Source organism: Rhinatrema bivittatum, chromosome 4 (genome assembly GCF_901001135.1).
Source record: "Rhinatrema bivittatum chromosome 4, aRhiBiv1.1, whole genome shotgun sequence".
In the NCBI taxonomy this organism is placed as follows: Eukaryota; Metazoa; Chordata; class Amphibia; order Gymnophiona; family Rhinatrematidae; genus Rhinatrema; species Rhinatrema bivittatum.
In genome coordinates this window covers 119,846,334-119,873,738 of record NC_042618.1, presented here as the reverse complement: position 1 = coordinate 119,873,738, position 27,405 = coordinate 119,846,334, and the positions used below count along the sequence as shown (strand labels likewise).

At 42.7% G+C, this 27,405-nt stretch overlaps 1 protein-coding gene across 6 annotated transcripts in view; it reads left to right on the top strand.

The window, feature by feature from the left end:
• The window catches only part of SMOC1 (SPARC related modular calcium binding 1), a 522,950-nt gene that overhangs the window by 264,339 nt on the left and 231,206 nt on the right, over window positions 1-27,405 (top strand). For all 6 annotated transcript variants that reach the window (XM_029598790.1, XM_029598788.1, XM_029598789.1 and 3 more), the window contains exons 4-5: window positions 13,934-14,033; window positions 22,084-22,131. In XM_029598790.1, coding sequence (XP_029454650.1) covers window positions 13,934-14,033; window positions 22,084-22,131 — 148 coding nt within the window. The remainder of the gene's footprint in view (window positions 1-13,933; window positions 14,034-22,083; window positions 22,132-27,405) is intronic.

Genomic DNA, 27,405 nt, shown 5'->3' with positions numbered 1-27,405 from the left:
GTGGGTTATTCAAATTTGGCCATGCCGATGGTGAAGGTGACCTGATGGGGACAGCATGCTCCACACGCCACTCATTTAACTATTAGCGATATGGACAGGGAGGAAGTCCCCTCACCACCCCCCACCCCATGATCTCTGACTGCATCCATGAAACAGGCTGGCTCAAAGATAGACACTGACACACAGGGATCAACTTTCAAACTCAAATTGCAACTTTATTTTTTGAAACACCCAGCCAGCATCAAAACTATTTATATGGATGAGAAGGTGTTTCAAGACATACTGAACAAGTCAGAAAATCATGGGCTTCCATACAATGCATATTACAATTCCTGCTGATCATTAATGGATCATTAACACTGCATTTTCTCTCCTTTAGCTATATGGGAGGGTTGCTTGGTTCCAAAATCTCATCCAATGGGAACACAAACACACAAGCACAAAATTCCATGACTGTGCAACACACCATCACTTTTTCCAAAGCACTCCTCACACTCCACAATAGTCCTGGACGTCTTTATATGACCATCCTCCCATGCTGGTTTCCCTGGACACAGCACTAGGAAGGACTTCTTAGGGCAGTACCTCAGTATACCTCACCCCTCTCTTTACCTCAGTTTCTTGGAGAATCCTGCTCTGCACCTTTTGGGTAATTCCTTGGGAACAAGACAGTACCATTCTACACAATGGCCACTAGCCTCTCCACTTCACCACTATGGGAAGAGAAAACCTTTCATTACATATGTGTTAGGCTCCCTGGACCCTTCACATTAAGAATATTACAGGGCAGTTCCCCATTGTGTTAAATCACCCTACTCTTGCACTTCTCCTTTTGATGTATGGTAGTTCCCTTGGGAGGGAAGAACTGCACTCTTTGTCACTAAAGTACTTCTTGACATCCAGTCCAAACCTGGAGGTGAACAGACTCCTCTCCAATTCTCGGGCCTCTCCCCTTGAAGGGAAGAGCTCCTGCAGGGTCTCACTCCACTAGGGTTGCTAACTGGCTCCAGATCTTCAGGATAGATTGATCCAGGCCTGGTTTTACCACATTGCATGCTGGGACTTATTCTGATTTCCCTATTGCATTGTCTAAGAAAAGCAAGACTATAAGTACCTGTGTGCAGGAGTGTAAAACCAGGACTGGCTCAACCTGTTCTGAAAATCTGGAGCCATTTGGCAATGCTATACACCACTTGGAGCATCCCCGGGCCTTCCACCCCGCAGGCTGAATTACATATCTGGAGGTCCCTGATCCCCAGCCTGTACTGGAGATGGTAGGGGAGGAAAGTGAAAAAAACCTTGCCAAAACGTTCCCCCTTTATATACTGCCTGCTTTCTAGAATCCACCAAAAAGAGAGTCCCACACTGTCATTGGAACATACACTCTTTTCTACAAAAAGCACATTAAACAATTTACATCATGACTCATTCCCCTAAATTGCCATCCAGTGGTCATTTCAAGGTACTACATAATAACTAACATTTATTATCCAGTCAGGACATGATGATGGTAAGATCTCCCCCACCCAGACAGTTTTGTATGCTTCAACCCAGCATAAAAAGGGCCATCCCAAGTGGGTTGCCACATTTGTAATGTTTTGTTGTGGGTATTTTTCAAATGGATGCATTGTCGTGCTGAATTTTGATCCACGATTTGGGTGTCACCTTAGGATTTTTGATATTTATTTCAACATCATTCATTTTCTCAGTTGCTCCACTCCACCCACACACACACTGGGGAATTAATGTGTAAACATGCATATTATACATTTTGTGGTTTTCTAATTATTTTTTCTTGATACTTAAATGTTCATGCGTGAAAGCACCTATTATTTCCAGTCAGGAGGTCTCTTATGTTAATTGTAAAAACCCAATAAATAGATAATAATAATCATAAAAGAAATAGTTGACTAGCAAAAACAATGTAACTTAGTACTGGTGCTGAAGATCCATAGCATCTTTGGCTAGGCAGCTTTCTAGTGCTGGGAGCACTTGCAGTTTCCCATTGTGCCCTGATAGCTGTTGCCAGGGCCAATCCAGTCCCTCCTTTGCATGGTTTCTCAGGTTTGCTATCAGGTTCATGAGTTGCAGGATTCTGGATTTGCCAGTGCCATCCTGTGGCCATACACCAACCCTGCCTGGTTGGAGCCCCACTGAAGCAGTATCCCTACAAAACATTTCTGACAGCTAAAATATGTTCTGATAGGAACATCAAGTCGTAAAGCTGGTAGCTATAAATGGTGTTATAGGGGGTAATTTTCAAACTGTGCATTGTAGGATAATGTTTTACCCTGCAGACTTTGCTCCAATTTTCAAAGCAAAAGTGTGCTATTTTTGTAATTTTTTTTTAATGGAAAATAAATATGGGATGATTTGAAATTGCAGTTTTCACACATTATTTTCCTTACTGACCTAAACATAGTCCTGGGCACAGCACATTTATCTATCTATTTATTTACCTTCACTAATATTCCACAGTTTCTAAAATGCCTTCACTGCGGATAACAGCAAACATTCACAATAAAACATTTAAACCAAACTCCTTAACTACATTTTCTGAATATATTCAAGAAGATCTAAATATCTTGCCACGAAGTTCACCAGGTGAGGCATTACAGGGTGAAGGAGCCACTTGAGTAAAAGCTCTTGTTCATATCTGCCTCAGCCTGTAAGACTGGGCTGAAGGTAAACATAGCAATTTTGTCTCCTGAGAACGAAGCAACCTAGCTGGCATATATCTTTGAGTTAGCATACCTGATTTTAGCCACATTGAGGTAAGGCAATTTTCAGATGCTTAATTTAACCATGTAACCTGCTATCTACATGCATAAATGGCTTTGAAAATTGTCCTTATGATGGCACTTGGTGGCCCAGGTTATTTTAATGGACGTGGCATTCTGAGCTTTTTTTTTTTGCCTATTTCAGAGTTACATCAGCACTAGATGAGATGAGAGTGGCAACACTGCCTATCTATGGTCTTTAGTCCATGCATCTGGTATTCTGTTTTTCATGTTTATGACACAGGAGAGCTGGTGTCTCAGAATTTAGAGGATAACTTTAAAAGCTGCATGGGCACACATAATACTGTATATTATAACCTGCATGTATATGATATACACAGGTTATGAAATGCACTATGCACTCAAACATGTGCATACAAGTTAAACACTTGCGCCACACAAGTTCACAGTTATCCAGATAAGTAGTGGCACCTATCCAGATAAGTTCTGATTTATCTAGCTAATAGGGTCATTCATCAAATTGCATAATGGCCTTATCACGGGTGTTAGGGCCCTAATGCCCGCGATAATGCCATAATGCATGCATTAAATAATAGGGATGTGAATCGTTTTAGGACAATTAAAATTATCGTCCGATAATTTTAATATCGTCTTAAACCGTTATGGAACACAATACAATACAGATTCTAACGATTTATCGTTATAAATCGTTAGAATCGTGAGCCGGCACACTAAAACCCCCTAAAACCCACCCCCGACCCTTTAAATTAAATCCCCCACCCTCCCGAACCCCCCCCAAATAACTTAAATAACCTGCGGGTCCAGCGGCGGTCCGGAACGGCAGCGGTCCGGAACGGGCTCCTGCTCTGAATCTTGTCGTCTTCAGCCGGCGCCATTTTCCAAAATGGCGCCGAAAAATGGCGGCGGCCATAGACGAAAAAGATTGGACGGCAGGAGGTCCTTCCGGACCCCCGCTGGACTTTTGGCAAGTCTCGTGGGGGTCAGGAGGCCCCCCACAAGCTGGCCAAAAGTTCCTGGAGGTCCAGCGGGGGTCAGGGAGCGATTTCCCGCCGCAAATCGTTTTCGTACGGAAAATGGCGCCGGCCATACGCGTATGGCCGGCGCCATTTTCCGTACGGAAAATGGCGCCGGCAGGAGATCGACTGCAGGAGGTCGTTCAGCGAGGGTTCCGGCGCCTCGCTGAACGACCTCCTGCAGTCGATCTCCTGCCGGCGCCATTTTCCGTACGAAAACGATTCGCGGCGGGAAATCGCTCCCTGACCCCCGCTGGACCTCCAGGAACTTTTGGCCAGCTTGTGGGGGGCCTCCTGACCCCCACGAGACTTGCCAAAAGTCCAGCGGGGGTCCGGAAGGACCTCCTGCCGTCCAATCTTTTTCGTCTATGGCCGCCGCCATTTTTCGGCGCCATTTTGGAAAATGGCGCCGGCTGAAGACGACAAGATTCAGAGCAGGAGCCCGTTCCGGACCGCTGCCGGTCCGGACCGCCGCTGGACCCGCAGGTTATTTAAGTTATTTGGGGGGGGTTCGGGAGGGTGGGGGATTTAATTTAAAGGGTCGGGGGTGGGTTTTAGGGGGTTTTAATGTGCCGGTTTTTCGATTTTTCGATTTTTCGATTTTTCACGATTTTTAACGATTTTTCACGATATTTTACCCCCCCAAACGGCAACAATACGATTCCCTCCCCCTCCCAGCCGAAATCGATCGTTAAGACGATCGAGGACACGATTCACATCCCTATTAAATAACACATATGCAAATTTTAAAAATTTAGTCAAAAGGGAGAAGTTTATGAAAATGAGGGATGCTTAACGTTGCATGCGATAGCGTAACACACGCTATCGCATGATTAAATGCCAGAAATAACTATACCTTTTTTCCTGGTGTTTATGCCTTGTAACAGGATTTGCAGTAAATATCACAAATCCCGTTGAGCGAGAGAGAGTGAGAAGCACACCTATTAGTCTACTTTTTATACCATTGTAAGAGAAGCCATTCTGAACTCAGAGTGAGATTTTGGTGGAGGCCTAGTTTTTGGGGGGCAGTTTTACATGCACAGTCAGAGGTGCAAACAGCACAGTAGACATCAGTGAAGATTTTATGTGATTTGGCGTGATGACAGGTTCACAAAGATGAGATTTGTACAATGTGCTCTTGACCTAACTTGATGCACTCTCTACTTAGCTGCTTTCAAGCTAGGTCGAGAGTACAATATACAAATCTCACCTTTGTGTTCCTTTCATCACTCCAAATCATATAAAATCTTCACTGATGTGTACTGTGCTGTTCGTAGCTCTGACTGTGCATATAAAACTGCCCCAAAAACCTAGGCTACCATCAAAACCTCACCCCGAGTTACTAGTTGCCCCTCTTACAGTGGTATAAATAGTTTACTTATATGAGAGCCTTATAAAGAGTCTCTGTCTCTCTCTCTCTCTCCTAACCATGTCCCTTTTTTTTTTAGCATGGGCGCTATTCTCACAAAATTTATAGCAAAATGATGAATCTAGGTCTAAGACAGATAGCCGGATAATTAGTGTTTTGTTCAGATTTAGCCAGCTTTCTTACTTAACCAGATGCTTTTCAGACATATCCGGCTAAGTTGCACCTTTTCTGCTACCTTGCCGAATAAATCGTAGCTTATCTAGATAAGTTCTGCTACTTACCCTGGTAACTCCAAATTTGTCTGGATAAATGGAAACAAGCTGCTACTTAGCTGGATAAGTTGGAATTTAGCCAGGCAAATATGCACAAATGATATACCTGCATATTTTTACTTCATATTTTAAAGAGACAGAGTAGATTTTATATGTGTAACTTAGACACATTTACCCTCCGTAAGTTGGCTTTTACACACGTAAGTCAGGGAATATTCTAATTTGTGCGCAGCAATCAAATTACCAGTTTTACCAATTAGTTTACCAGTTCACCCAGTCAATCTGCAAGTCATCAACACCATCCTGGCTCTACAGCCTGAAGTTCTCCCATTTCACCCAGACCTCTACCTCGACATTTTTTCACTTTTAAGATGTTCACGATCACTTATACTAGATTCAGAGCAGGAGTAAATATACATGAGTAAGTTGCCAGATTTACATGCATAAATTGCTTATAAAATAGCAACTTACTTATGTAAATGTTGGCCCCTTCCTGGAACGCTCCTGGCTTGCCCCTTTTTTTTATACGTGTAGATTTACTTGCGGACCCTGATTTATGCGAGTATGTTGAGATTTCTAAAATAGCATATACTCATGTATATGCTATTTTACATGCTATTTACGCGATATGGGGTAGATTTTCAAAGGGTTACGCATGTAGGTTACGAGCGTAACCCCCCGAAAACCTACCCCAAACCCCCCCTGCGCGCGCCGAGCCTATCTTGTGTAGGCTGCCGGCGCGCAAAGCCCCGGGATGCGCATAAGTCCCGGGGCTTTCCTGGGGGGGCATGTCGGGAGGGGCGTGTCGCAGCCGGCGCATCATCGGGGGCATTCCGGGAGCGTGGCCACGGCTTCCGGACCAGCCCCCGGACCGGACCATGGTGCTCCGGCGGCCGGCCCGGCGCACGCAAGTTACGCCTGCCTTGGGCAGGCGTAACTTGTGCAACAAAGGTAGGGGGGATTTAGATAGGGCCGGGGGGGGGGGGGGGGTGGGTGGGTTAGGGAGGGGAAGGTGCGGGGGGTGGGGGGGTGGAAGGAAAGTTCCCTCCGAGGCCGCTCCGATTTCGGAGCGGCCTCGGAGGGAACAGAGGCAGGCTGCGCGGCTTGGCGAGTGCAGGCTGCCGATTTTGGGCAGCCTTGTGCGTGCCGATCCCGGATTTTAACAGATATCTATTGAAATCCGGCGTACTTTTGTTTGCGCTTGGTGCGTGAACAAAAGTACCCAAGCGCGTAGTTTTATAAAATCTGCCTCTATATTTTACACACTTGTTTACGTGCTATTTTTTATGCGTGCAACTTTTGAAAATTCATTTTTTAGTGAATTCCCTGATGATGTGAAACTATGAAAAAAAAAGTTTGCTATGAGAGGGTTATGATGTGCCTACATTTTGTGTTAATGATACAGAATTAACAGATATGTTTTCTTTGGTAGTGAAAATCAGTTGTAGTGCTGGCCTCTTAAACTGTCACAAATCCATGAGTATGGGCCACAACAACCCACAGGTCAACATCATCATAATAGGTGTGGGTTGTCACAACAGTTACAGATTGCTGGCAATGTATGATTGGTGATACTATATATACAATTCTGTTCTCTATATATTTTTGGTCTTTCTCCTCTCTGCAGGATAATTGCTCCAAGTTATCCTGCTCCCTATGATTGACCAAGGACTAGCAAGGCATCTTCCTTCGTGGCTGAATCCTGCATCTCATGTATCAGCAGGGGGTCACTGTAATTATAAAACACCTTGCCTCTATCTCAAGGATTGATCACTGCATTACTCTGACATGCCAACACTCTGTCAGCCCTAATCAGATTTGATGTTGCAACATATAGTGCAGCAAAGCTACACACACTACACTTTCTCTCTTATATTTTCCATATACTTGTATAGAAAGTCATGGAAGAAAAAAAAATACAAAGTATTGTAGGTGGGTATGGATAGGTGTGCATTTATATGTACAAGATTATTGTTGTTTTTGGCCTTGAGACATGATTCTGGCATGAGGCAAAAATGATTGCCTAGTAAATGGGCCAGATCCAAGATAAACACATACTGCTGAGGTTGTAGTTGCTTTAAGATCTCATTTTATATGTAAAAAAAAATTAGTCTCACTCAGACATCTCAAAATATTCACAGATTCTTTATTACTTGGGGCTTTAATGTAGGTTAACTGGAATATGAATTCTAAGTTGGGAAGAAGGACTTTTATGTGAAGAACACAAATAGGTCCAGGTCACTGTTGTTCCATATGCTCATGGAAGATAGATTGCCGCCGATTAGGTTACTTGGAAATTAAAGGAGTGAGCTGAATGTCCCGAGTCTGGTGAAAATGATTCTGGATGATATTACCAGAATAAATCTGAAGGGCCTGCTTAATGTAGATCAGGGCTACCACAAAGAGAAAAGATGTCGAAAGCTTACATTTCCATGCCAATTGTTTTAAACCCAATCAAGTTTAAGAGGGTTCCAGAGGGCTATTGACTTTATGAAGTTTGTCTAGATTACAGAAAGACACAGTTTTCCAGCCTGATGAGACTTACCTAAATCACAAAGTCTTTAACAATACTGCAAGGAATTATGGCACCATGATGCTTTGATTGTTTTGCCTTAAGCTATTACCAAGTATGTTGCATGGTTAAAATATAACCATTTACATGTAATGTATCTATGCATGCACTACAGGCAAATTAAGTTAAGATTATCCAAGGCTGCCAAAAGCAAAATATTGGTGATCAGGGAAAATTAATGAAAATGTGCTCAAGTGAGAAAGAAGAATTAGGGTTAGGGTCATGGGACTTTGTCAAGTAACTTTCAGCTAAATTTCTGGTGGTGTCATTGTCTGTCCTGCTTTGGTTTCAGCACTTATGTTAATTCAGCAAGTGAGAGCGTGTTCTAAAATGTAGTGATGAGATTTCACACATTCAAACATTTGTTCCTCAAATGGCAGATGAAATTTAATGTGGACAAGTGCAAGGCGATGCATATAGGGAAAAATAACCCATGCTTTGGTTACACAATGTTAGGCTCCATATTAGGAGTCACCACCTAGGAAAGAGATCTAGGCGTCATAGTGGATAATACATTGAAATCGCCAGCTCAGTGTGCTGCAGCAGTCAAAAAAGCAAACAGAATGTTAGGAATTACTAGGAAGAGAATGGTGAATAAAACGGTGGAGTCATAATGCCTCTGTATTGTTCCATGGTGAGACCGCACTTTGAATGTGAAATTTGGTCGCCGCATCTCAGAAAAGCTATAGTTGCACTGGAGAAAGTGCAGAGAAGGGTGACCAAAATGATAAGTGACATGGAACGGCTGCCCTATGAGGAAAGGCTAAAGAAGTTAGGGCTGTTCAGTTTGGAGAAGAGACGGCTGAGGGGGGATATGATAGAGGTCTACAAAATCATGAAAGGACTTGAACAGGTTAATGTAAATCAGTTATTTACTCTCTCAGACAATAAAAGGACTAGGGGCACTCTATGAAGTTAGCAAGTAGTTCATTTAAAACAAATCTGAGAAAATTCTTTTTCACGCATCGCATAATTAAGCTGTGGAATTCATTGCCTGAGGATGTGGTTACAGCAGTTAGTGTAACTGGATTTAAAAAAGGTTTTGATAAGTTCCTAGAGGAGAATTTCATAAAATGTTATTAATCAATAAGGAACAGTAGTTTGGGATCTATTTAATGTTTGGGTACTTGCCAAGTACTTGTGACTTGGATTGGCCACTGTTGGAAACAGGATGCCAGGCTTGATGGACCCTTGGTCTGACCCAGTATGGCATGTCTTAGGTTCTTATGTAAATTTCACATTTGATTTTGATGTTCTAACTTTATTTAGCTTAGTTATTACCTTCTGGTGTACCTATAGATTTTTTTAGAAAGTTATCTTTAGTGTCTATTAAGCATTGGACTAAATAGAAAGTATTTGAAGAAAATGCAATTTGATCTCTTACATCTCTTCCCGTCATGCTGTCTTTGGCCTTATTCAAATCCAGCCTAAAAAACCCAACTTTTTGAGGCTGCTTTTAGATTTTAACCATTTTCCATAATAAATGAAATTCACTGTTTCTTATTTGTCCTGTTTGTCTGTCTTGAATAGATTATAATCTCTACAGAGCAGGTGTGATCTCTTATGTGTATTTGTACCGCACTGTGTACATTTCATAGCACTATAGAAATAAGTAATAGTAGTACACTAGCCATAGCTAAAGCAATGTTCTGAATATTTGATGGCATATGGCAGGTAACATGGACTCAGTAAAAAATTGCTTAGTAAATTGATCAGTAACACATTTATTAGTTGGGGTCCCCAGTCTCCTGAGTTTCAGTTGCTGTGGGAAGGGCCGCAGAATCAGGCCCCCTCCCCACACAATTAGGGGCGGATTTTAAATGCCCTGCGCGCGTAAATCCGGCCGGATTTACGTGCGCAGGGCCCTCGTGCGCCGGCGCGCCTATTTTGCATAGGCCGCTGGTGCGCGCAGAGCCCCGGGACGCGCGTAAGTCCCGGGGCTTTGTAAAAGGGGCATGTTGGGGGCGTGTCGGGGGCGTGTCCTATATGACGCGGCGTTTTGGGGCGTGACACGGTGTTGCGGGGGCGGGCCCAGGGGGCGTGGTGGCGGCCCGGGGGCGTGGTCGAGGCCTCCGGACCAGCCCTCGGGTCGGGTGATGGCGCGAGCAGATTTACGTCTGCTTTTAGCAGGCGTAAATCATGCAACAAAGGTAAGGGGGGGGGGTTTAGATAGGGCCGGGGGGGCGGGTTAGGTAGGGGAAGGGAGGGGAAGGTGGGGGGAGGGCGAAGGAAAGTTCCCTCCGAGGCCGCTCCGAAATCGGAGCGGCCTCGGAGGGAACAGGCAGCGCACGCTGGGCTCGGCGCGCGCAGGTTGCACAAATGTGCACCCCCTTGCGCGCGCCGACCCCGGATTTTATAAGATACGCGCGGCTACGCGCATATCTTATAAAATCCAGCGTACTTTTGTTTGCGCCTGGTGCGCGAACAAAAGTACGCGATCGCGCAAATTTTTAAAATCTACCCCTTAAGTACTTGCTGCATAATGGCCCAGGAGACCAGGAGCTGAATTGAGCAGCAGCATCAGTGTTAGTCCACACATGTCTCTCATATGTGGCTGCTGAGGCTAAACCGTGTACTGAAATTCAAAACTAGCTGTGCCAGTGCTTCAGTCCACCTGTGGCTTGAGTGTTGCACGTTAACCATGTGGTGCAAAGCTTAAGTGCGACATTTGGGCCCCTGGCTGCAGGGGAAGAGGAGGCAGCCTGAAGCAATGCTGAAAATGTTTGTAGATCTCTCCATCTGGATCAGTCCGACATCAAATGGGGAAAGGGAGAGGGTGTCAATGGTCAGGACTGGAGGGGGTGGAGAGCGAGGATTGGCTAAGGAAGTATTTTATTTAGGTTGTGTGTGATTGAGGGAATCAGGGTGGAGTGTGACCAAAGGATCGCAGGCAGTGCTGTGAGTGAGGGGATCCTAGGAGATGTGGAATATTATGTGTGTAACGCAATTGGAGGGGGGCATGGGAGGATGAGTGAAGGGGTCAGATGGGGTGTGAATGTGAATGAGGGGATTTTGAGAGAGAGGGTGTGTGTGTGCCTGTGAGTGAGGGGATCAGAGGGGTATGGTGTGAATGAGGGGCTTGGAAGGGGTGTAATCTGTGAGGGTGTGTGAAAACCATGTATGAGAGTGAGGGGGTCACTAAAAGGTTGCTTCTGCATTTATTTGTTCTAGAGGGAGAGGTAATTTGCCTTTAGCAGTCCCTGAGTAGGAACTGAATCCTAAGGCCCACTGCTCTGACCGCTAGGCAACTTCTCCACTCAGCTTTATTTAATATGTAAAATACAAGTCAGCATTATCTAATATGTAAATTTACAAACAAATTGTGCAAACGTGCCACATATATGCCACAGAATTAAAAAACAAATCTGTTACAGAATTTGCTAACACTTGCCTCAGAAGCTTGAAAATCTGCTGCAGAAAACCAGGGGGCACAGATTATAATACTATAGTATGAAATAGATAAATTGTCATTAGTCGTGGGGGAATTCTGTGCAACGCAGAATTCCCCCTCCTGTGCAAAATTCTTATATTTGGCGCAGAATTTGGAAAGACCTGGTAGGCTGTGAGCAGAGCCCAAAGATCAAGGGAGGTGCTAGCCACAAGCGGAGCCTATCCCGTTCATGGCTAAAGATCAAGAGAGATTCTGGGGCTGTGAACAGAGCCCATCCTGCTCGCAGCCGAAGATTAAGGTAGTTCATGGGGCCATGAACAAAGCTCATCCCACTTGTGGTCGAAGTTCGAGAGGTCTTTTGGGCTGACCCATCCCATTCATGGCCGAAGATTAATAGGCCCTGCGCATTGCAAGTGGAGCCCATTCCACTTGTGGTCAAAGATCAAGTGAGGCCTAGGACCATGAGTAGAGCCCATCCTACTCGTGGCTGAAGACAGAGAGACCCAGAATGGGAACTCATGAGCCTAAGTGAAAGAGAGAGTGAGGGTGTGTGAGTTTATGGGAGTGAGAGGGAGCCTGTGTGAGAGAGTATGTATGTGAGTAAGAGATCAGGGCCTGTTTGGGTGAGAGAGGGATGGGGGTGTGTGAGTGTATATATATGAGGGAGTAAAGGTGTGTGTTTGTGTGTGAGAGAGAGAGTCTGTGGGAAGGGGTGTGTGTGTGTGTGAAAAAGGGAGCCTGTGTGGGTGGGTGTGTAAATGCAAGGGAGAGAGAGTGCCTGTGTGAGGGATGGTGTACATAAGAGAGAGGGGGCTGAAGATTAGAGATGCCCAGCTTGGTCGTCTGCAGCCGAAGACACAATAAAGAGGCCTAAGAAAGGGAAGGTGGTGTATGTCGGAGAGAGGGAGCCTGTGTGAGGAGTGGTAGGGCTGCATTAGATGGAGGGGACCGAAGATTCTAGATCCCCAATGGGGCTTTTCATGGCTAAAGATGGAGTGAAGAGGCCTGAAAGAAAGAGAGAGCCTGGGGTGGGGTGCATGTGTGTGAGAGAGAGGGAGCCTATGTGAGGTATTGTGTGTGTGAGAGAGAGAAGGGAGCCTGTGTGAGGGAGAGGATGTACATGAGAGCGGGAGCATGTGTGAGAGGGTATGTGTGTGTGTGTGCAAGAGAGTAAGGGAGCCTGTGTGAAGGGGTATGTATGTGAGAAAGGGAGGGACGGAGTGAGCCTGCATGAGAATCTGTATGAGAGAGAGGTCAAAACTCGAGGAATAGAAGGGGTTGGGCCTGGAGGGGGAGGAGAGAGATAGTGGAGAGCTGAGAAGTTAGAGCTTGAGAGGGCAGAGTGAAAGGGCCAGGGGAGTAGGAAGAGAAGGTGGAAGGGGCATTCTTACATTGCATTTCTAGGGGAATTCTGCTCTAAATATTTAACACTCTGCAATTTTTCTATATTACATTTTTTATCAGATTATTCAGAGATTGTGATGTATATTGTGTTTTTTGACCAAAATAAAGTATGCATAATTTTAAATTTGTGCACAGAATTTTAAAATTTTGTGTGCAGATTTTCCCCAGGAAGGTATCATGCACTGCATACTGCTACATCAATTTCAGTCCAATAGAAAATATATATTTTTTTACCTCCCAGCCTGGGAGGAAACCAGACGTGGATATAGTAATTGCTGGACTAAGAATATAAAACTCGATTTTGGGACACCATTGTTTATAGGATTTGTATCATAACTACCAAATGGGTGAAAACAATAGGATCACACTTAATTATTATCTGCAACAACATATTAGGAATTATTCTATGGAAAAAGACCAGTGAATTGACCTTTTTGTTTTGCACAAAAACTATGGCTAGATAGCTTATGAAAGATTTGAATTCAGCCTCATGCGAATAGGGTCCTCAAAAATTGAAATTGAGTTTGCATTAAAGATATTCTTTGGATTATTTATTAATTTATGCATTTGATTGATTTATAGTCCGCTATTTTGGCACTTAAAAGCAGACTATGTTCAGGTACTGTGGTTTCGTTAAATATTTGCACTACCTGTATAGTAAAAGTTATAACTCATTTATGGTTTTACTTCATCACGTGTAGTTCAGAAGGTCACCAGTAACTTATGGAGATACCTAATAAATCACACTACTAGGAATGGAGCCTCCTACAAATTTGTCAGAGTTATGTTTCTCATGGGTTTTTCACCTCTTGTGTGAAGCATGGATGAATGTGATGAAATAGGAGAGGCTGACTAACAATTATTCTGTATTGGTGGAAATGCTTATTGACTAGAGCTAGACTGTGTAATGTAGCAAAGCTGAAAACTAATGTACTTCTCTGATTTGAAGTCTAACTTACTAACCTATATCTCAGGTTTATAGTGCCGGTATTTTGATTTAAATACTAATGTCTTAAAGATACGTGCTTTCAGTGTTTAACAACCTACGTCTGTGCAGAACACCATATGTAACATCTGGGCTTTTCAACATGTATTTATTTTATTTTCTTCCCTCTATGGTACTCATGTCTTCATTTTTTCCTTTGGACAGGTGCAGTGTCATACCTATACTGGATACTGCTGGTGTGTCACTTCGGATGGGAAGCCGATTAGTGGGTCCTCGGTACAGAATAAAACACCTGTATGTTCAGGTACAGTGGGAGAGAGAAGCATACTTTTTTAACATTTCTTTAAAAAAAGTAAATAGAGAAAAAGCTATTGCTTAAATTGTATCATAAAGGTGGTGTGTAAGAGTAAAACATAATTGCATAATCAGACCTCTTCACTTGGGTGGATTAGCCTACAAAGCATTTGAGTTCCTGTTGGGTGCAAAAGATTCTTTGAGATGGTATGTAACTAAATAAGCTTGATACAGCATGCATAGCTGAAAATTATACTGATAAGCCCTTGGTGACTGTGTAATAGTAAAACAATAAAGAGGAGAGATTCTCACTTGGGCAGACGTACTAAGTTATATATCTCTTTTATGTATTTATGGGAAAAATGCTTAAATGTTGATCATCAATTATCAGTGAGTGAGAGGAAGATTTTTAAGGTAAGATAGAGAAGATTAAAAAAGAAAATAAAGAATATTTTAAATGAAAAGCATCATTTTTAACTATCATACAGGAAGTTCAGCAGTCCTTTTATAAATGAGTCCCTTTTTCAAATAATCCTAAAATGGATAACATCTGGCTAAAATTAGCCAGATAAGTTATCCAGGATATTTAGGTTAGGTTTCAAAGATATGAGGGAATTTTAACTTAATGCTATTCTCAAAGAAATATAGCTGGTTAAGCAGCAGTAGTAGTTTAAAAAAAAAAAAAAAGTGGGCTGAGCAGGCCTCCCAGCCCTATCCCCACCCCAGCGAAATCAAGGCCTGCCCTACTAGCTGATCCCCCTCACCTCGTGAGCATAATTGGGAACTCCAGATTTCACTCGGAAGACTCAGGGAAATTGTATCAGTTGCCAGGCCTCCAGAGAAACAGTAGAAAGCTTAGGCCTCTCTATTTAATGCTCCAGCCACTCCCCTTCAGGAAGCCTGCTGGGAACAGGAGGAGAGAAGTGTGCACATACTGTAGGCTGCATGTGGGGAGAAACTGTAGGGGAGCAGAAATATACATAGCTCAGTCTACACTGTGATTTCAGGAATTGGGACTCAGCTAAGGGTAGAATGAAGCGTGCATAGGTGCAGTGGAGGGGCCGGATTGGAGTCACACTCTAGTGTGGCCATAAACTTACAGATCTTTAGGGCAGGGTCACCTGTCTAGCTCTTCTCACAGACTCCTTTTTATAAGGGAAAGAGTTAACTTTCAGGGTCCAAGTGCTAGGGGTGACTTTCTCTCTATGTGTTGTCACTGGGATAAGGGTCTCACTTTCTTTGTTTCTTGGTCTGCATCCCCTGGGAGAGGAATACATGCTCAAATAACCACTTGGCTAGTGTCTAAAATTAAAGTCTCTATTGTTCAAACACTGATGATAAATGGCATAATAACAAACTGCAGCATCACAGAATTCTCTTGTTTTCTTCTCTTACAGTCTCTCTCCCTCTATCTGTGCAGGACTCACATTACCAGGGCCAGGGAAACATCTACCGTCCTGGGCTTTGTTAAGTGGCGTTTCCCAGAGGACAGGGTCTTCTTATTCTGGGCAAAAATCCCTTCCAATTTGACAAAAATAGTAATAGTCTATGGAATAGAAAGTCAATCTTCTCTCTATTTCCCCAGGGGGTGAAAACACTGGATGGGTATCCTCAATGATTGATGTTTTCCCATACTCATGGTTAGCAGATCTTCTGGCTCTCTTTCGTTCTTACGCAGTCTCTTTATTTCTTCGTTCTGGATTCTTGATGGGAAGGATCCCCTTGAAACAAGCAGTTCTCCTTGCTTCAGACAGGAAAAAAAGGGGCAGCCAAAACTTCCTCCTAGATCTTGAACTCAAAGGCCTTTTCCTTTCAACGGAAACTAACACCGGCATTCCTTCTTGCAGCAGGTCATTGATGCCTCCGTCTTCATGGAGAGTATGGAGGGCAGGTCTTCCCTAATTTGCACAGCTCCAGACAACAGGGTTCCCCATGCCTAGACCCAGGTGGTGTATGGCTCTCACAAGGCTTCTACTACTTACCGAAAAATATACCCAGAGGGAAAATCCTAACTAGCTAGGGAGTGGACTAGATAAAGAAAACCTCCTGATCCTGGTCAATATCCCCAGGCAGTGTTTGCCTCACTCCTCTGATTGGACTTGAAAAGATACTGAAGCAAAAAGCTCCTGTCTACCTCCTAACACTGAGCAAACCATAAGGGACTGCCTCCTGAGCTCTCTGTAAAGAGTTGCTATATAGACTCTCAGGGGATAACAGTTCCAGACTCTTCAAAAGGAGGAGATGTATTTGAATGGATCTTTTCCCCCATTCACTAACCTATAACTATCTTTGATTATCTTAGGGTTAACCCAGGCCTTAATGGTAACAGAATTACACAAAGAGTGCTGGATTCAGAAAGGGAGAAAGGAGAAGAATAATTTTGGGATCATCCCTGGAGGGGGGAAAAGTAGAGAGAAAGAGCATGGATTAGTGGGGAAAGGATGGAACAAAAAAAGTTTATATGCATTATTCCTTCCTCCCCTCATCCCGCTAATCAACAGCAGGTATGCCTCCGAGTTCCCAATAAAAATGTTGTTATGTTGCAAGCCTCTAGGCCTGAAAAGCCTGCTTCGTTGCTCCCCCCCCCCCTCTCCAAACGTCTAGATATTAGATTGGCTAAAGTCCCAATCAGGAGGGCACCCTATCCCCAATCTCTTTCTAGCCCTCCCATCCTACCCAGACCCTCCCAGTGCCTTTACCACAACTGTGAGCTCAGAATATTCATCCAGCTCTCGGCACGTCCAGCATTGTTCTGACAGCAGCACTGAACATGGCAGGAGTCTGTTGCATGTTCTGAGCTCCTGGTCATGGTAATGGCTTGGGGGGGAGGCGGTTCTAGGTGGGGTGGAATGGTTAAGGTGGTTGTGATGGGATTGGGGAGTTCCTTCTTGATTGAGACTTTGACTGATCTAATATCAAGCATTTTGAAAGGGAGGAGGAAGCAGGAAGGGAGGCTTTTGGGCCTAGTTCCATTGCAGGTTCTCTTAACATTTTTGAAAGGCTTGGGGAGGCTGGGGGATCTGCCAGTAAGGCTGGCCCTTGCTTTTGGTGGGGTAGGAGCGGGGGATTGTTCTGGGAGGCTGTTCAGCTCATTTATATTTTTTTTAACTAATGCTACTTAACTGACTATATCCTTTGAATATAGCCAGTTAAGATTATCCAGCAACTGCTACTGCACAATCTAGAGGTTGGTAAATAACTTATTAGAGTTAACCGGATAAGTTACCTGGCTATCTCAACTCCACTCCAGAATGCTCCGACATGCTACCATTTATCTAGCTAAATTTTATCCAGATAATGACTTATCTAGATAAAAATTAGCCAGATAAGTGCCAACAATATTTAAATGTCAGCATTTATTTGGATAACTCAAAAGTTATCCAGATAAATGCTCTGGAATATTGGCCTCATTAGAGTAGTACACACCATATTTTGGGTATCTGGAAAAAGATGGCCACCTAATCAGTTCACTGATAAGAGCATTCAGTCTTATTTTATCAGCTGTCATCCAAAATATTCTAGCTGTATGCCTATTTTTCCAAATACAGTCGAATGTCCAAAGCTCATAAAATATTTCTTCCTACCTTATTCTTCTGATTTTTTTGGGTTAAACTATTGTTCATTAGATTTTGTAAACATGTATTTATTCATTCATTTACATTTGATTTTCTTTCTTTAATTCAGCATGAGCCACAAAGTGTATTATAATTAACATATAACAAGCATAATAAAAAAAAATATATAACATAAACACAAAACAAAATTCAGATCCCTGCAACCTCTCAAGACAGGTCATCTTTCCTCATCTCTATTAACATCCTAAAATATTCTTTAAGCAACCAGGTCTTTATCAGTTTTCAAAACATTAAATAATTCATCTCAAGATGGATATAAAGTAGTAAGAGATTCCATAAAGAAGGGGTTAAGCATTGAAAACTATTACATTTTTTCCCCACCAATCTACCATCTGGATAATGTGGCACATCTTGTAAGTTTGTCCTCTCATTTTGGGAGGCACTCTGGCCACAGTGCCATATGAATGCTCCAGCTCCTTTCATTAAAGACTGTTAAATTAGAAGGGACTAGGGCCAAAGCATTTTACACAATTAAAAATTGGGTTTTACACATGTAAATTCACTTTAGCCTTGTAAGTGGGCTTTTGAAAATTGCAGCAATATATGCCATTGAATTGTCCATAGGATATTCACATGTAAGTGAACTTTGGGGTAGATTAAGAACATAAGAAAATGCCATACTGGGTCAGACCAAGGGTCCATCAAGCCCAGCATCCTGTTTCCAACAGTGGCCAATCCAGGCCATAAGAACCTGGCAAGTACCCAAAAACTAAGTCTATTCCATGTTACCATTGCTAATGGCAGTGGCTATTCTCTAAGGGGCGGATTTTAAAAGGAGCGCAAATAGCCTACTTTTGTTTGCGCTCCAGGCGCAAACAAAAGTATGCTGGATTTTAGTAGATACGCGCGGAGCCGCGCGTATCTGCTAAAAACCTGGATCGGCGCGCGCAAGGCTATGGATTTTGTATAGCCGGCGCGCGCCGAGCCGCGCAGCCTACCCCCGTTCCTTTGCCCTCCCCTCACCTTCCCCTCCCTTCCCCTCCCTAACCCACCCGCCCGGCCCTGTCTAAACCTCCCCCTTACCTTTGTCGGGGGATTTACGCCTCCCGGAGGGAGGCGTAAATCCCCGCGCATCAGCGGGCCTCCTGCGCGCCGGGACGCGACCTGGCCCCCGGGCCCGCCCCCGGAACGCTCCCGACACGCCCCGAAAACGCCGCGCGGTTCGGGCCCGCCCCCGACACGCCCCCTCCGAAAACCCCGGGACTTACGCGAGTCCCGGGGCTCTGCGCGCGCCGGTAGGCCTATGTAAAATAGGCTTACCGGCACGCAGGGCCCTGCTCGCGTAAATCCGTTTTGGGCGGATTTACGCGAGCAGGGCTCTGAAAATCCGCCCCTAAGTGAACTTAATAGCAGGTAATGGATTTCTCCTCCAAGAACTAATCCAATCCTTTTTTAAACACAGCTATACTAACTGCACTAACCACATCCTCTGGCAGCAAATTCCAGAGTTTAATTGTGCGTTGAGTAAAAAAGAACTTTCTCCGATTAGTTTTAAATGTGCCACATGCTAACTTCATGGAGTGCCCCCTAGTCTTTCTACTGTCCGAAAGAGTAAATAACCGATTCACATCTACCCGTTCTAGACCTCTCATGATTTTAAACACCTCTATCATATCCCCCCTCAGTCTGTCTCTTCTCTAAGCTGAACAGCCCTAACCTCTTTAGTCTTTCCTCACACGGGAGCTGTTCCATTCCCTTTATCATTTTGGTAGCCCTTCTCTGTACCTTCTCCATCGCAATTATATCTTTTTTGAGATGCGGCGACCAGAATTGTACACGGTATTCAAGGTGCGGTCTCACCATGGAGCGATACAGAATGCTGTTTTTTGCTTTTATTTTATCTGCCACTTCCTTTGAGAACCAGATCGGGTTCTTATTTCTCTTTTGTTTACTCTTCTAACATAGATTTGTTGCCTTTGTAATTGCTCCTTTTAATTTGGCCCACTGTTCCACCTCTCCCATTTTCTAGTTCTTCCTCCAGGTGCTTTCACATTTTGATAGTCCATATTTTTGAAATTCAAAACCTGGGTCTTTGAATGATTTCTCGGCATCCTATTTGCGATATCAAACCATACTGTGTAATGATCACTACTGCTGAGATGGTCTCCTACCCAGACATTAGACATTATCCCTGTTAGTGAGCACCAAGTCAAGTATCGCAACTTCCCTCATGGGTTCCATTACCATTTGTTTGAACAGAGCCCCTTGCAGGGCATCCACTCTCTCTCTACTTCTGGTAGATTCCGCAGAAGGGATTCTCCATTCTATGTCCAGCAGATTAAAATCTCCCATAATCAAATACTTCTCCTTTCTTTCCCTCCTTCTGGATGTCTTTGATCTCTGTCAAGCTCTTCCATTTGAGTCAGAGGCCTGTAAACCACTCCAGTTAAAATGGATGCACCGTCATCTTTTTTTTTAGGACAGCCCATAATGCTTCTTCACTATCCCACTTCCTTCCAGTTCAGCTGCTTGGATATTGTTTTAGACATAAGCTACTCCTCCCCGTTTTCTGACCTCTCTGACCTTCCTTATCAATTTATAGCCTGGTATGGCCATATCCCACTCATGAGAATCCATGAGCCTGTCTCAGTGACTGCAACAATGTCCAGGGCTGCCTCCACCATTAGGACCTGCAAGTCTGGGTTTTATTGCCCAAACTGCAAGCATTTGTAGTCATTTTCCAATTTGTCTCTTGTTTTGTTGTACTTCCTAGTTGCATTTCCTGCTTCGAGTTGATTGCGTTATTTTCTTCTTCCACTTTCTGTATTGCTTGGGGGGTGACATGTCAATTTTATTGACCATATCCTGCCACCCCATTCTTTAGTTTAAGTGTCTGATAATATATGATCTGAAGTTCTCACTTAGCTTACTCCTTCCTGCTATAGACAAAAATGGCCACCAAAGCAGGAGGAAAGAAGGCACAGCAGCATAACACAAAATGGAATGCAAAAAGACACGGCGCAGCAAACTTGACATCAGATTTCAGTATGCAGAGTAAGGAGAGTGCTACATCCACGAGGCTAGCATATGCATTTGAGTATCCTCTATCTATGTCCCAAGGTCCATGTTGATGTCAGTTGACTAAGTGGTGTCAACAAACAAGATAGATGCCGAATGTCCTTTAAAAGCATTTATTGTAGTGGAGATATACAAAATGCCCGACTCAGGCTGAATTTCACCAGTCCTCAAGTAGCCGGCGCCATCCAATGCTCCTACCATGTGACGGGGGCCGGCCAATGGCACGGATACCCTGTCACATGGTAAGGGCAAAGGGCCATCGGCGCCATTTTATTAGCTCAGCCGACGGCCCGAGAGCGGGAGATTGCTCCCTGCGCCCCCACTAAACCACCAGGTAATTTTAAAACATTTGGGGGGGGGGGGGTCGGGAGGGGGGGGGAGACTAAGGGGTCAGTTTTAAAGGGTCGGGGTGTTTTTTTTTTTATCGGGCCGTCGGCGCCATTTTTATTAGTGGCAGCCGACGACCAAAGAGTGGGTGATCGGTCCCGGGGCTTCCACTGGACCACCAGGGGATTTTAAAAACGTTTTGGGGGGGGGTTTGGGAGGTGTGGGGAAGGTAAGGGATTAGTTTTTAAAGGGTCAGGGTGGGTTTAGGGTTGTTTTGGTGTGACGGTTTCCCGCTCTCCCCCCAAATAACTCCCGTTAGTGGACACAAACCCGATTAACGATTTTTCACGATAAATCAGGGGAATTTCTATTGTATCGCACTCTTTAACGATTTTTGACGATTTAAAAAATATCGGACGATATTTTAAATTGTCAAAAACGATTCACATCTCTAATGTCTAGCTAGATCCATCTGACTCCCCACTTCAATCCTGATTCATTATGAATATGTACAGTAAATGTACCATGTGAGCTCCTACCATTTCTGAACAGTGGAACATGGTATGTTAAAATAAGAGCCTGAAGCTCCAGCAGCAGAAAAAGCAGTTATAAATAGATTTACAAAACATCTGCATGTAGGTGATGAGAGGGGAGACTAACTTTCTTCTTATGTGCCTTAAGCAGCTCCAATTTTCAGGATACCCAACTGAATATTTATGTGATATATTTGCATAACATTACCGTACTTTTTAGTATTCTGTCCATCCTGAAAAGCAAATGTATATGCAATACTTTAGGATTAACATTCATTGTCTCCAATTTAGAATGTAGGTAGTAGAAATGTACTGACTTATTAATGACAATTTAATATGTTTGTTCCAGAGCAAAACATTTGAAAATACTTCTTCTATAGAGTTCATATATGTATTGTCAAATACACAGTCTAACAATTATGATGTTTATTGCTAAATGTGTCTTTTTGCCCATATATAGATATACACAAGCTATGGGAGTACACTTAAATATATACTGACTTTTGATACGCAACAGAATAATGTTTTTCTTGTTTCCATTTTAAAGGTTCGGTAACTGATAAGCCATCAGGCCAGGGTAATTCAGGCAGGAAAGGTGAGTGAAGTTTTGTGCTTTTGTTGAGGAAGTATAAACAGCTAATTTGTATGCACACTGGCCCAATCCGAATTTTATAACTCACAATATAATGCACTATGTTGCTTTTGTAGTCTTGCTCCTTAATTCATGAAGCAGAATGCACTGGCATGGAAACTAAAAAAAACCCCAAACAATCTGAACTTTCTCATTGGGCAGTGATTATTGTTTGCTGTACTGCAATATGAAAGGCCTGAGATTTTATTTTCCAAACCGACTTCTGCTTCTAAGATTAGTGGAGACTAAGGGACTGCTTTCTGATAAACAGTTGTACAAAATACTGTACTACTTTTATGGAGCCAACTTAGGTGCACTGTTCCACTGGAAATAACTGTGAGTATTAAAGCTGACTTATTTGGATTCGTCTAATTCTTGACCCGTGTTGGAGAGGAGAAGAGGCAAGGATGAGAAAACTTCTTTAAAAGAGGTTCACAAACCAGTTCACCAACCTTCTCAAAATCTACAGGTTCATTGACTAGGTTTGCTAGCCTTTTGGGAAGAGAGAGGCTGGTTACTAGCAAAATGCACAGTGGATATGGGAAATCCACTGTGGATTCATGCAAAATCTGCTTTAAATATCCATGAATTGTCAGATTTCTTCAGATCCACTTTAGATTTGCTTAGATTTTGCTGAGATCCATAGGGCAAAAAGTCTGATGGATTTTTCACATTTGGTAGTAGTCTAGGGTTTGGGGGGCAGTTTTACATGCACAGTCAGACTTATGAAAGCACAGTACACATCAGTGAAGATTTGATGTGATTTGGAATAGGAAAGGTACACAAAGATGATATTTCTACAGGGTACTCTCACCCTAGCTTGATGCACTCTCTTCCTGGGTGCTATTAAGCTAGGGCAAGAGTACATTGTAGAAATATCATCTTTGTTTCCCTTTGCTCACTCCAAATCACAGGAAAGCTTCACTGATGTGTACTGTGCTGTTTGTACGTCTGTCTGTGAATGTAAAACTGCCCCCCAAACCCTAGACCACCACCAAAACCTCACCGTGCATTACTAGTTAACCCTCCTATAGTGGTATAAATAGTTGTGTGCCTCCCCAGAGGCGCTCTCTCTCTCCTCCCCTCTCCTCCCCTCTCTTTCTCCTCCACTCTTCTCCCCCCCCCCCCTCTCTCTTCTCCACTCTTCTCCCCAAAATGGGATTTGCAATATTTATCGCAAATTCCGTTTTAGGCATATCGCACAGCTTAACACCAGGAAAAATGTATAGTTATTTCCGGCATTAAAACGGGCGTTACGCTATCGCATGCAACGTTAAACATCCCTCATTTTCATAAACCCTGCCCAAACTTCTCCCCTTTTACTAAATTTTTGGATTTTACATACGCATCACATAATGCGAAAAATAACGCATGGGTTAGGGCAGTATCGCAGGCATTAATGCCCTAACACATTTTGCTGAATTACACTGTAAGCCATCCTCCAAGGTGCAAGTAATAGGGTGTTAGCTAGGCATGTGAAGGTAAGGATGATCCTAGAAATTAGATGAATATTATGAAATGAGAGGTACTGAAGTATTAGCAGTAAATATGACAAAGAATAAAAGCTCACCAAGAACCATGAGTTAGTTGGCCAACCTAGTTCTAAATTACACTTACAAATTTCTTCACTACTAGGGATATAGTTACATTTTTAAGAGTTTTAATATAGAATTTATCTATTTATATTGTCCCCAATCCCCACACAAAATTCCAACTTTTGTTTTCCATCAAACCTTACCAAATCTGTTCCATTATATTTTTCACAATATTTTAGTAGTGTGAAGAGTCTTTTTGTCAAGTTGTCTTTGCTGTCAAGAATTTGAGCTGATATCATATTTTTCTGGAGAATGTCTTGATTTCTGTCATGATTTAAAGCAGGAACCTACTATATTTGTTGCTGTGATCCCCAAGGAAGACCAGCTTTATTGTGGCCTCAATGTTTTGAATGTTGAAGACAGGAAAGCATTTCTTCTGGAGCAGTTCACATGTATCTCAAATCTAGCTAAGAAAAAAATGGGAAAAAAATGTTATTTTCAAACAGTAAAAATATGCTGACATAAATCCTTTTTTCTTTATAATTTTTGCCACTATTAGTGAGATTTTTTTTTTAAAATAAAGCATCGTTGTTCTTTAATATTTTCCTGATAGCAATGGAAGATATCCTATGCACGCTTGCATAAGCCCTATAAAATCTATTTTTATTTGCTGTTACACTCTCCAGTCAGACTAATAGCCACTGTTCATCGAAAAAGTGAATCTGAGCATTACCAGGAGTAGTTTAGGGATATGGTAGCCAACTCTCTATTGCTATTTCAAGAGATGTCTTTAAAAATATGTTTCGAAAGAAGAACATATCTTAAAGTTGCATAGAAATGCATTGAACTGGATGAATATATTTTAAGGATAGAGTGAGTATAAACCCCCTTTAGCCAAACTGAAAGACTGTCCCTCCAAATGCAGAATAGTCGGTCACCTTACTTAGAGGGAACAGTGCCAGCTATCCAAGGTAGCCAAGAATCTCTATTACCCAGGAGCCAACAGGCATCTTGTAATCAATGCTGCCAAATGAATGCTGGAGCATTTTCATGTGACCTAAACAATAAGATCCCTGTAATGATGAAATAGATATCTTCTTCTGGCTTTGATGGAGTTTTGGAAGACGTAGCTTTTTGGCTACCCTGCTGTTTGTCTCCAGTGCATGACATAAGGATAACGCTGCAGACTTGGGCTGGGGTATCCACCAAACCAAGGCAGCATCTAAGATTTAAGAGAAGGAAAAGGTGACTCATCTCAGAAATATATAGTGTCTACCCTTGATCCTTTATCCAAAATCAGCAGTATAGCAATTAATTCATTCATTACTAGGTGTTGGGATTTTCAGAAATTGTGAACATATTTTATATCACTGCTCATGAGGCAGAAATATTACTGTGGATTTTCAAGTGCTTATAAAGCCAAAGCAAAACTAATTAGTTTTCAAAGTTCTTAACTGTTGAATAATGCCGTTTTACACTGTAGGTCAACTTTCTGGAAATGACATTATAGATTATTTCATCAGTCCCAGAGGGGGTACTTTCTAGAGTAATTTAAAAATAAGCTGTACTTCTCTCTTTCTCTCACTTTGTAAGTGTTCACTTATACTGTTTGAGAGAAACATATAGAGCTGAATTTTCTAAGGTCGCAGACCTTAGAAAATCTAGCAGTAACGGGGGTGGGCCTGCACTGGCTGCCGGCTTTTGTACCGAATAACTACACCATAAAAGGTGTAGTTATTCAGCGTGAAACTGGCAGCGAGGAGGGTCCTTACCTTTTGCCGCCAGCGATGTCTGCGAAGTGTCGGCCCCGGTGCCGCCCCGACTCCTCCTCTTCCGGGGCCGACTCCACCCCAACTCCGCCCCCATTTAATGATCCCCCGCGATCGCTTTTGAAAATGACCCCCTATAGTTAAGCTAATTAGCCTGAAAATGTTATTGCACACAAATATCTAGTATTGAATATGAGAGCATAGGGCTTATTGATTACAAAGGGGTGTACCATGTATCTCTCCTTTAAAAGTCATTCAGTATATGCTTCTAATTAGTGTTCTTTGTTGGACTAAACATAAACAAACCTGTTCTAGGTTAATAGAAGGTACGTAAGCCACAAAATGGATTCAGAATGTCTGTCTAAAATTAGTCATCAACATAGCCTGGCATGAAGCTGATGAAATTATATCAGGCAGCAAGTAGAATTAAGAACTTAACATCTTTGATGACTACAACCAGGACTCATGACAGAAACCAAGCGAGAAAATGCTCTCCCCATATCAGACTAGAGAAATCCTATTTGTATGGATGGTGCATTTGAAATCTTGGAGAATCATATGGAACTAACGATGGGTCAGTTTACAATAATTCAATCCTCTTAGGTTTGTAATGGGATTTTATTTTTATGTTCTGGCCCCGTGATAGCAATGTAAACCAAAGTTTGCAGACAAATCTACAAAATTTAGTATTTTAAATGTAATAAAAAAAAAAGGTTAGGAGCAGGAATTGAAAAATTAAAAAACTGGGACCCTACTCCAACCTCTTTACAAGCAACCAAAATAATGGCAGGCACTGGCAAGTTAGATGCAAAGCATTGATAAGGAAGGCAACAAGAATTTGAAAATAAGCTTGCTGTGAAAGCAAAAACTTATAATAAAATCTTTCAGGTAAATTTGAAGTAAAAAGTCTATGGAGGGAGTCAGTTACACCATTAAGACAGTAACTTTTAACAGGCGTGTGGGTGCCCATGTGCGCATGTTTGTCAGCCCACATTCAAGAAGTGGCCATTTTATGACATACGCGCATGTTATAAAATAGCCTGAACGCATGCACATGTGCATGCAATTTTAAGTGGATGAGACCTGTGTGTACAAATGCCGCTTCTACCGCGTAAGTATGTGTGTGAGTGGGGGGGATTTTAAAACATATGCATGCTGAAGCTTTTACTGTTTTCCCAGTTCATTTCCAGTATGACCAGGTAAAGGATAGGACTTCCAAACCCCTCTAGTTCAATAGCCTCACTTCTTCCCTGATAGCCCCGACCCTTAAAAACCTGCTGATCTATTTATCTTTATTTTATTACTTACATGTTCTCCATAGCTGAAGTAAAGTTACACAGCAGGAGATCCTGACACGCGCCTGTGCATAAAAGTATTTTCACACAAATTTGAAGTTAAAATCAAGGAATGCCCATGCCCCACCCCCTTTTTGGAACTTTTCATTTGTGTACACAGCAGGAGATACACGCGTACTCGGGCAGCTTTTAAAATCCGCTTGGTGTGCTTCCTGACCTTCGTGCGTATCTCCCAGTTTTGGTATGCACCAGGCTTTTAAAATTTACCTTTAAATGATCAAAGGGTAAAAGAGGCACTTAGGGATGACTAGGCAATAGCAAAGAGACTAAAAATTAATTCTTTGCTTCTGTCGTCAATGAGGAAAATGTAAGGCAAATACCCATGCTAGAAGTGATATTTAAAGGTGATGATTCAGAGGAACTGAAACAAATCTCAGTGAACCTGGAAGATGTAATAGGGCAAATTGACAAACTAAAGAGAATCAAATCACCTGGATCAGGTAGTATACATCCCAGAGTGCTGAAAGAACTGAAAAATAAAATTGCAGAACTGTATTTGTTAATTGGCAAACTATCTTTAAAATAGTCTATGGTACCTGAAGACTGGAGGGTTGTAAATATAAAAAAAGGGATCCAGGC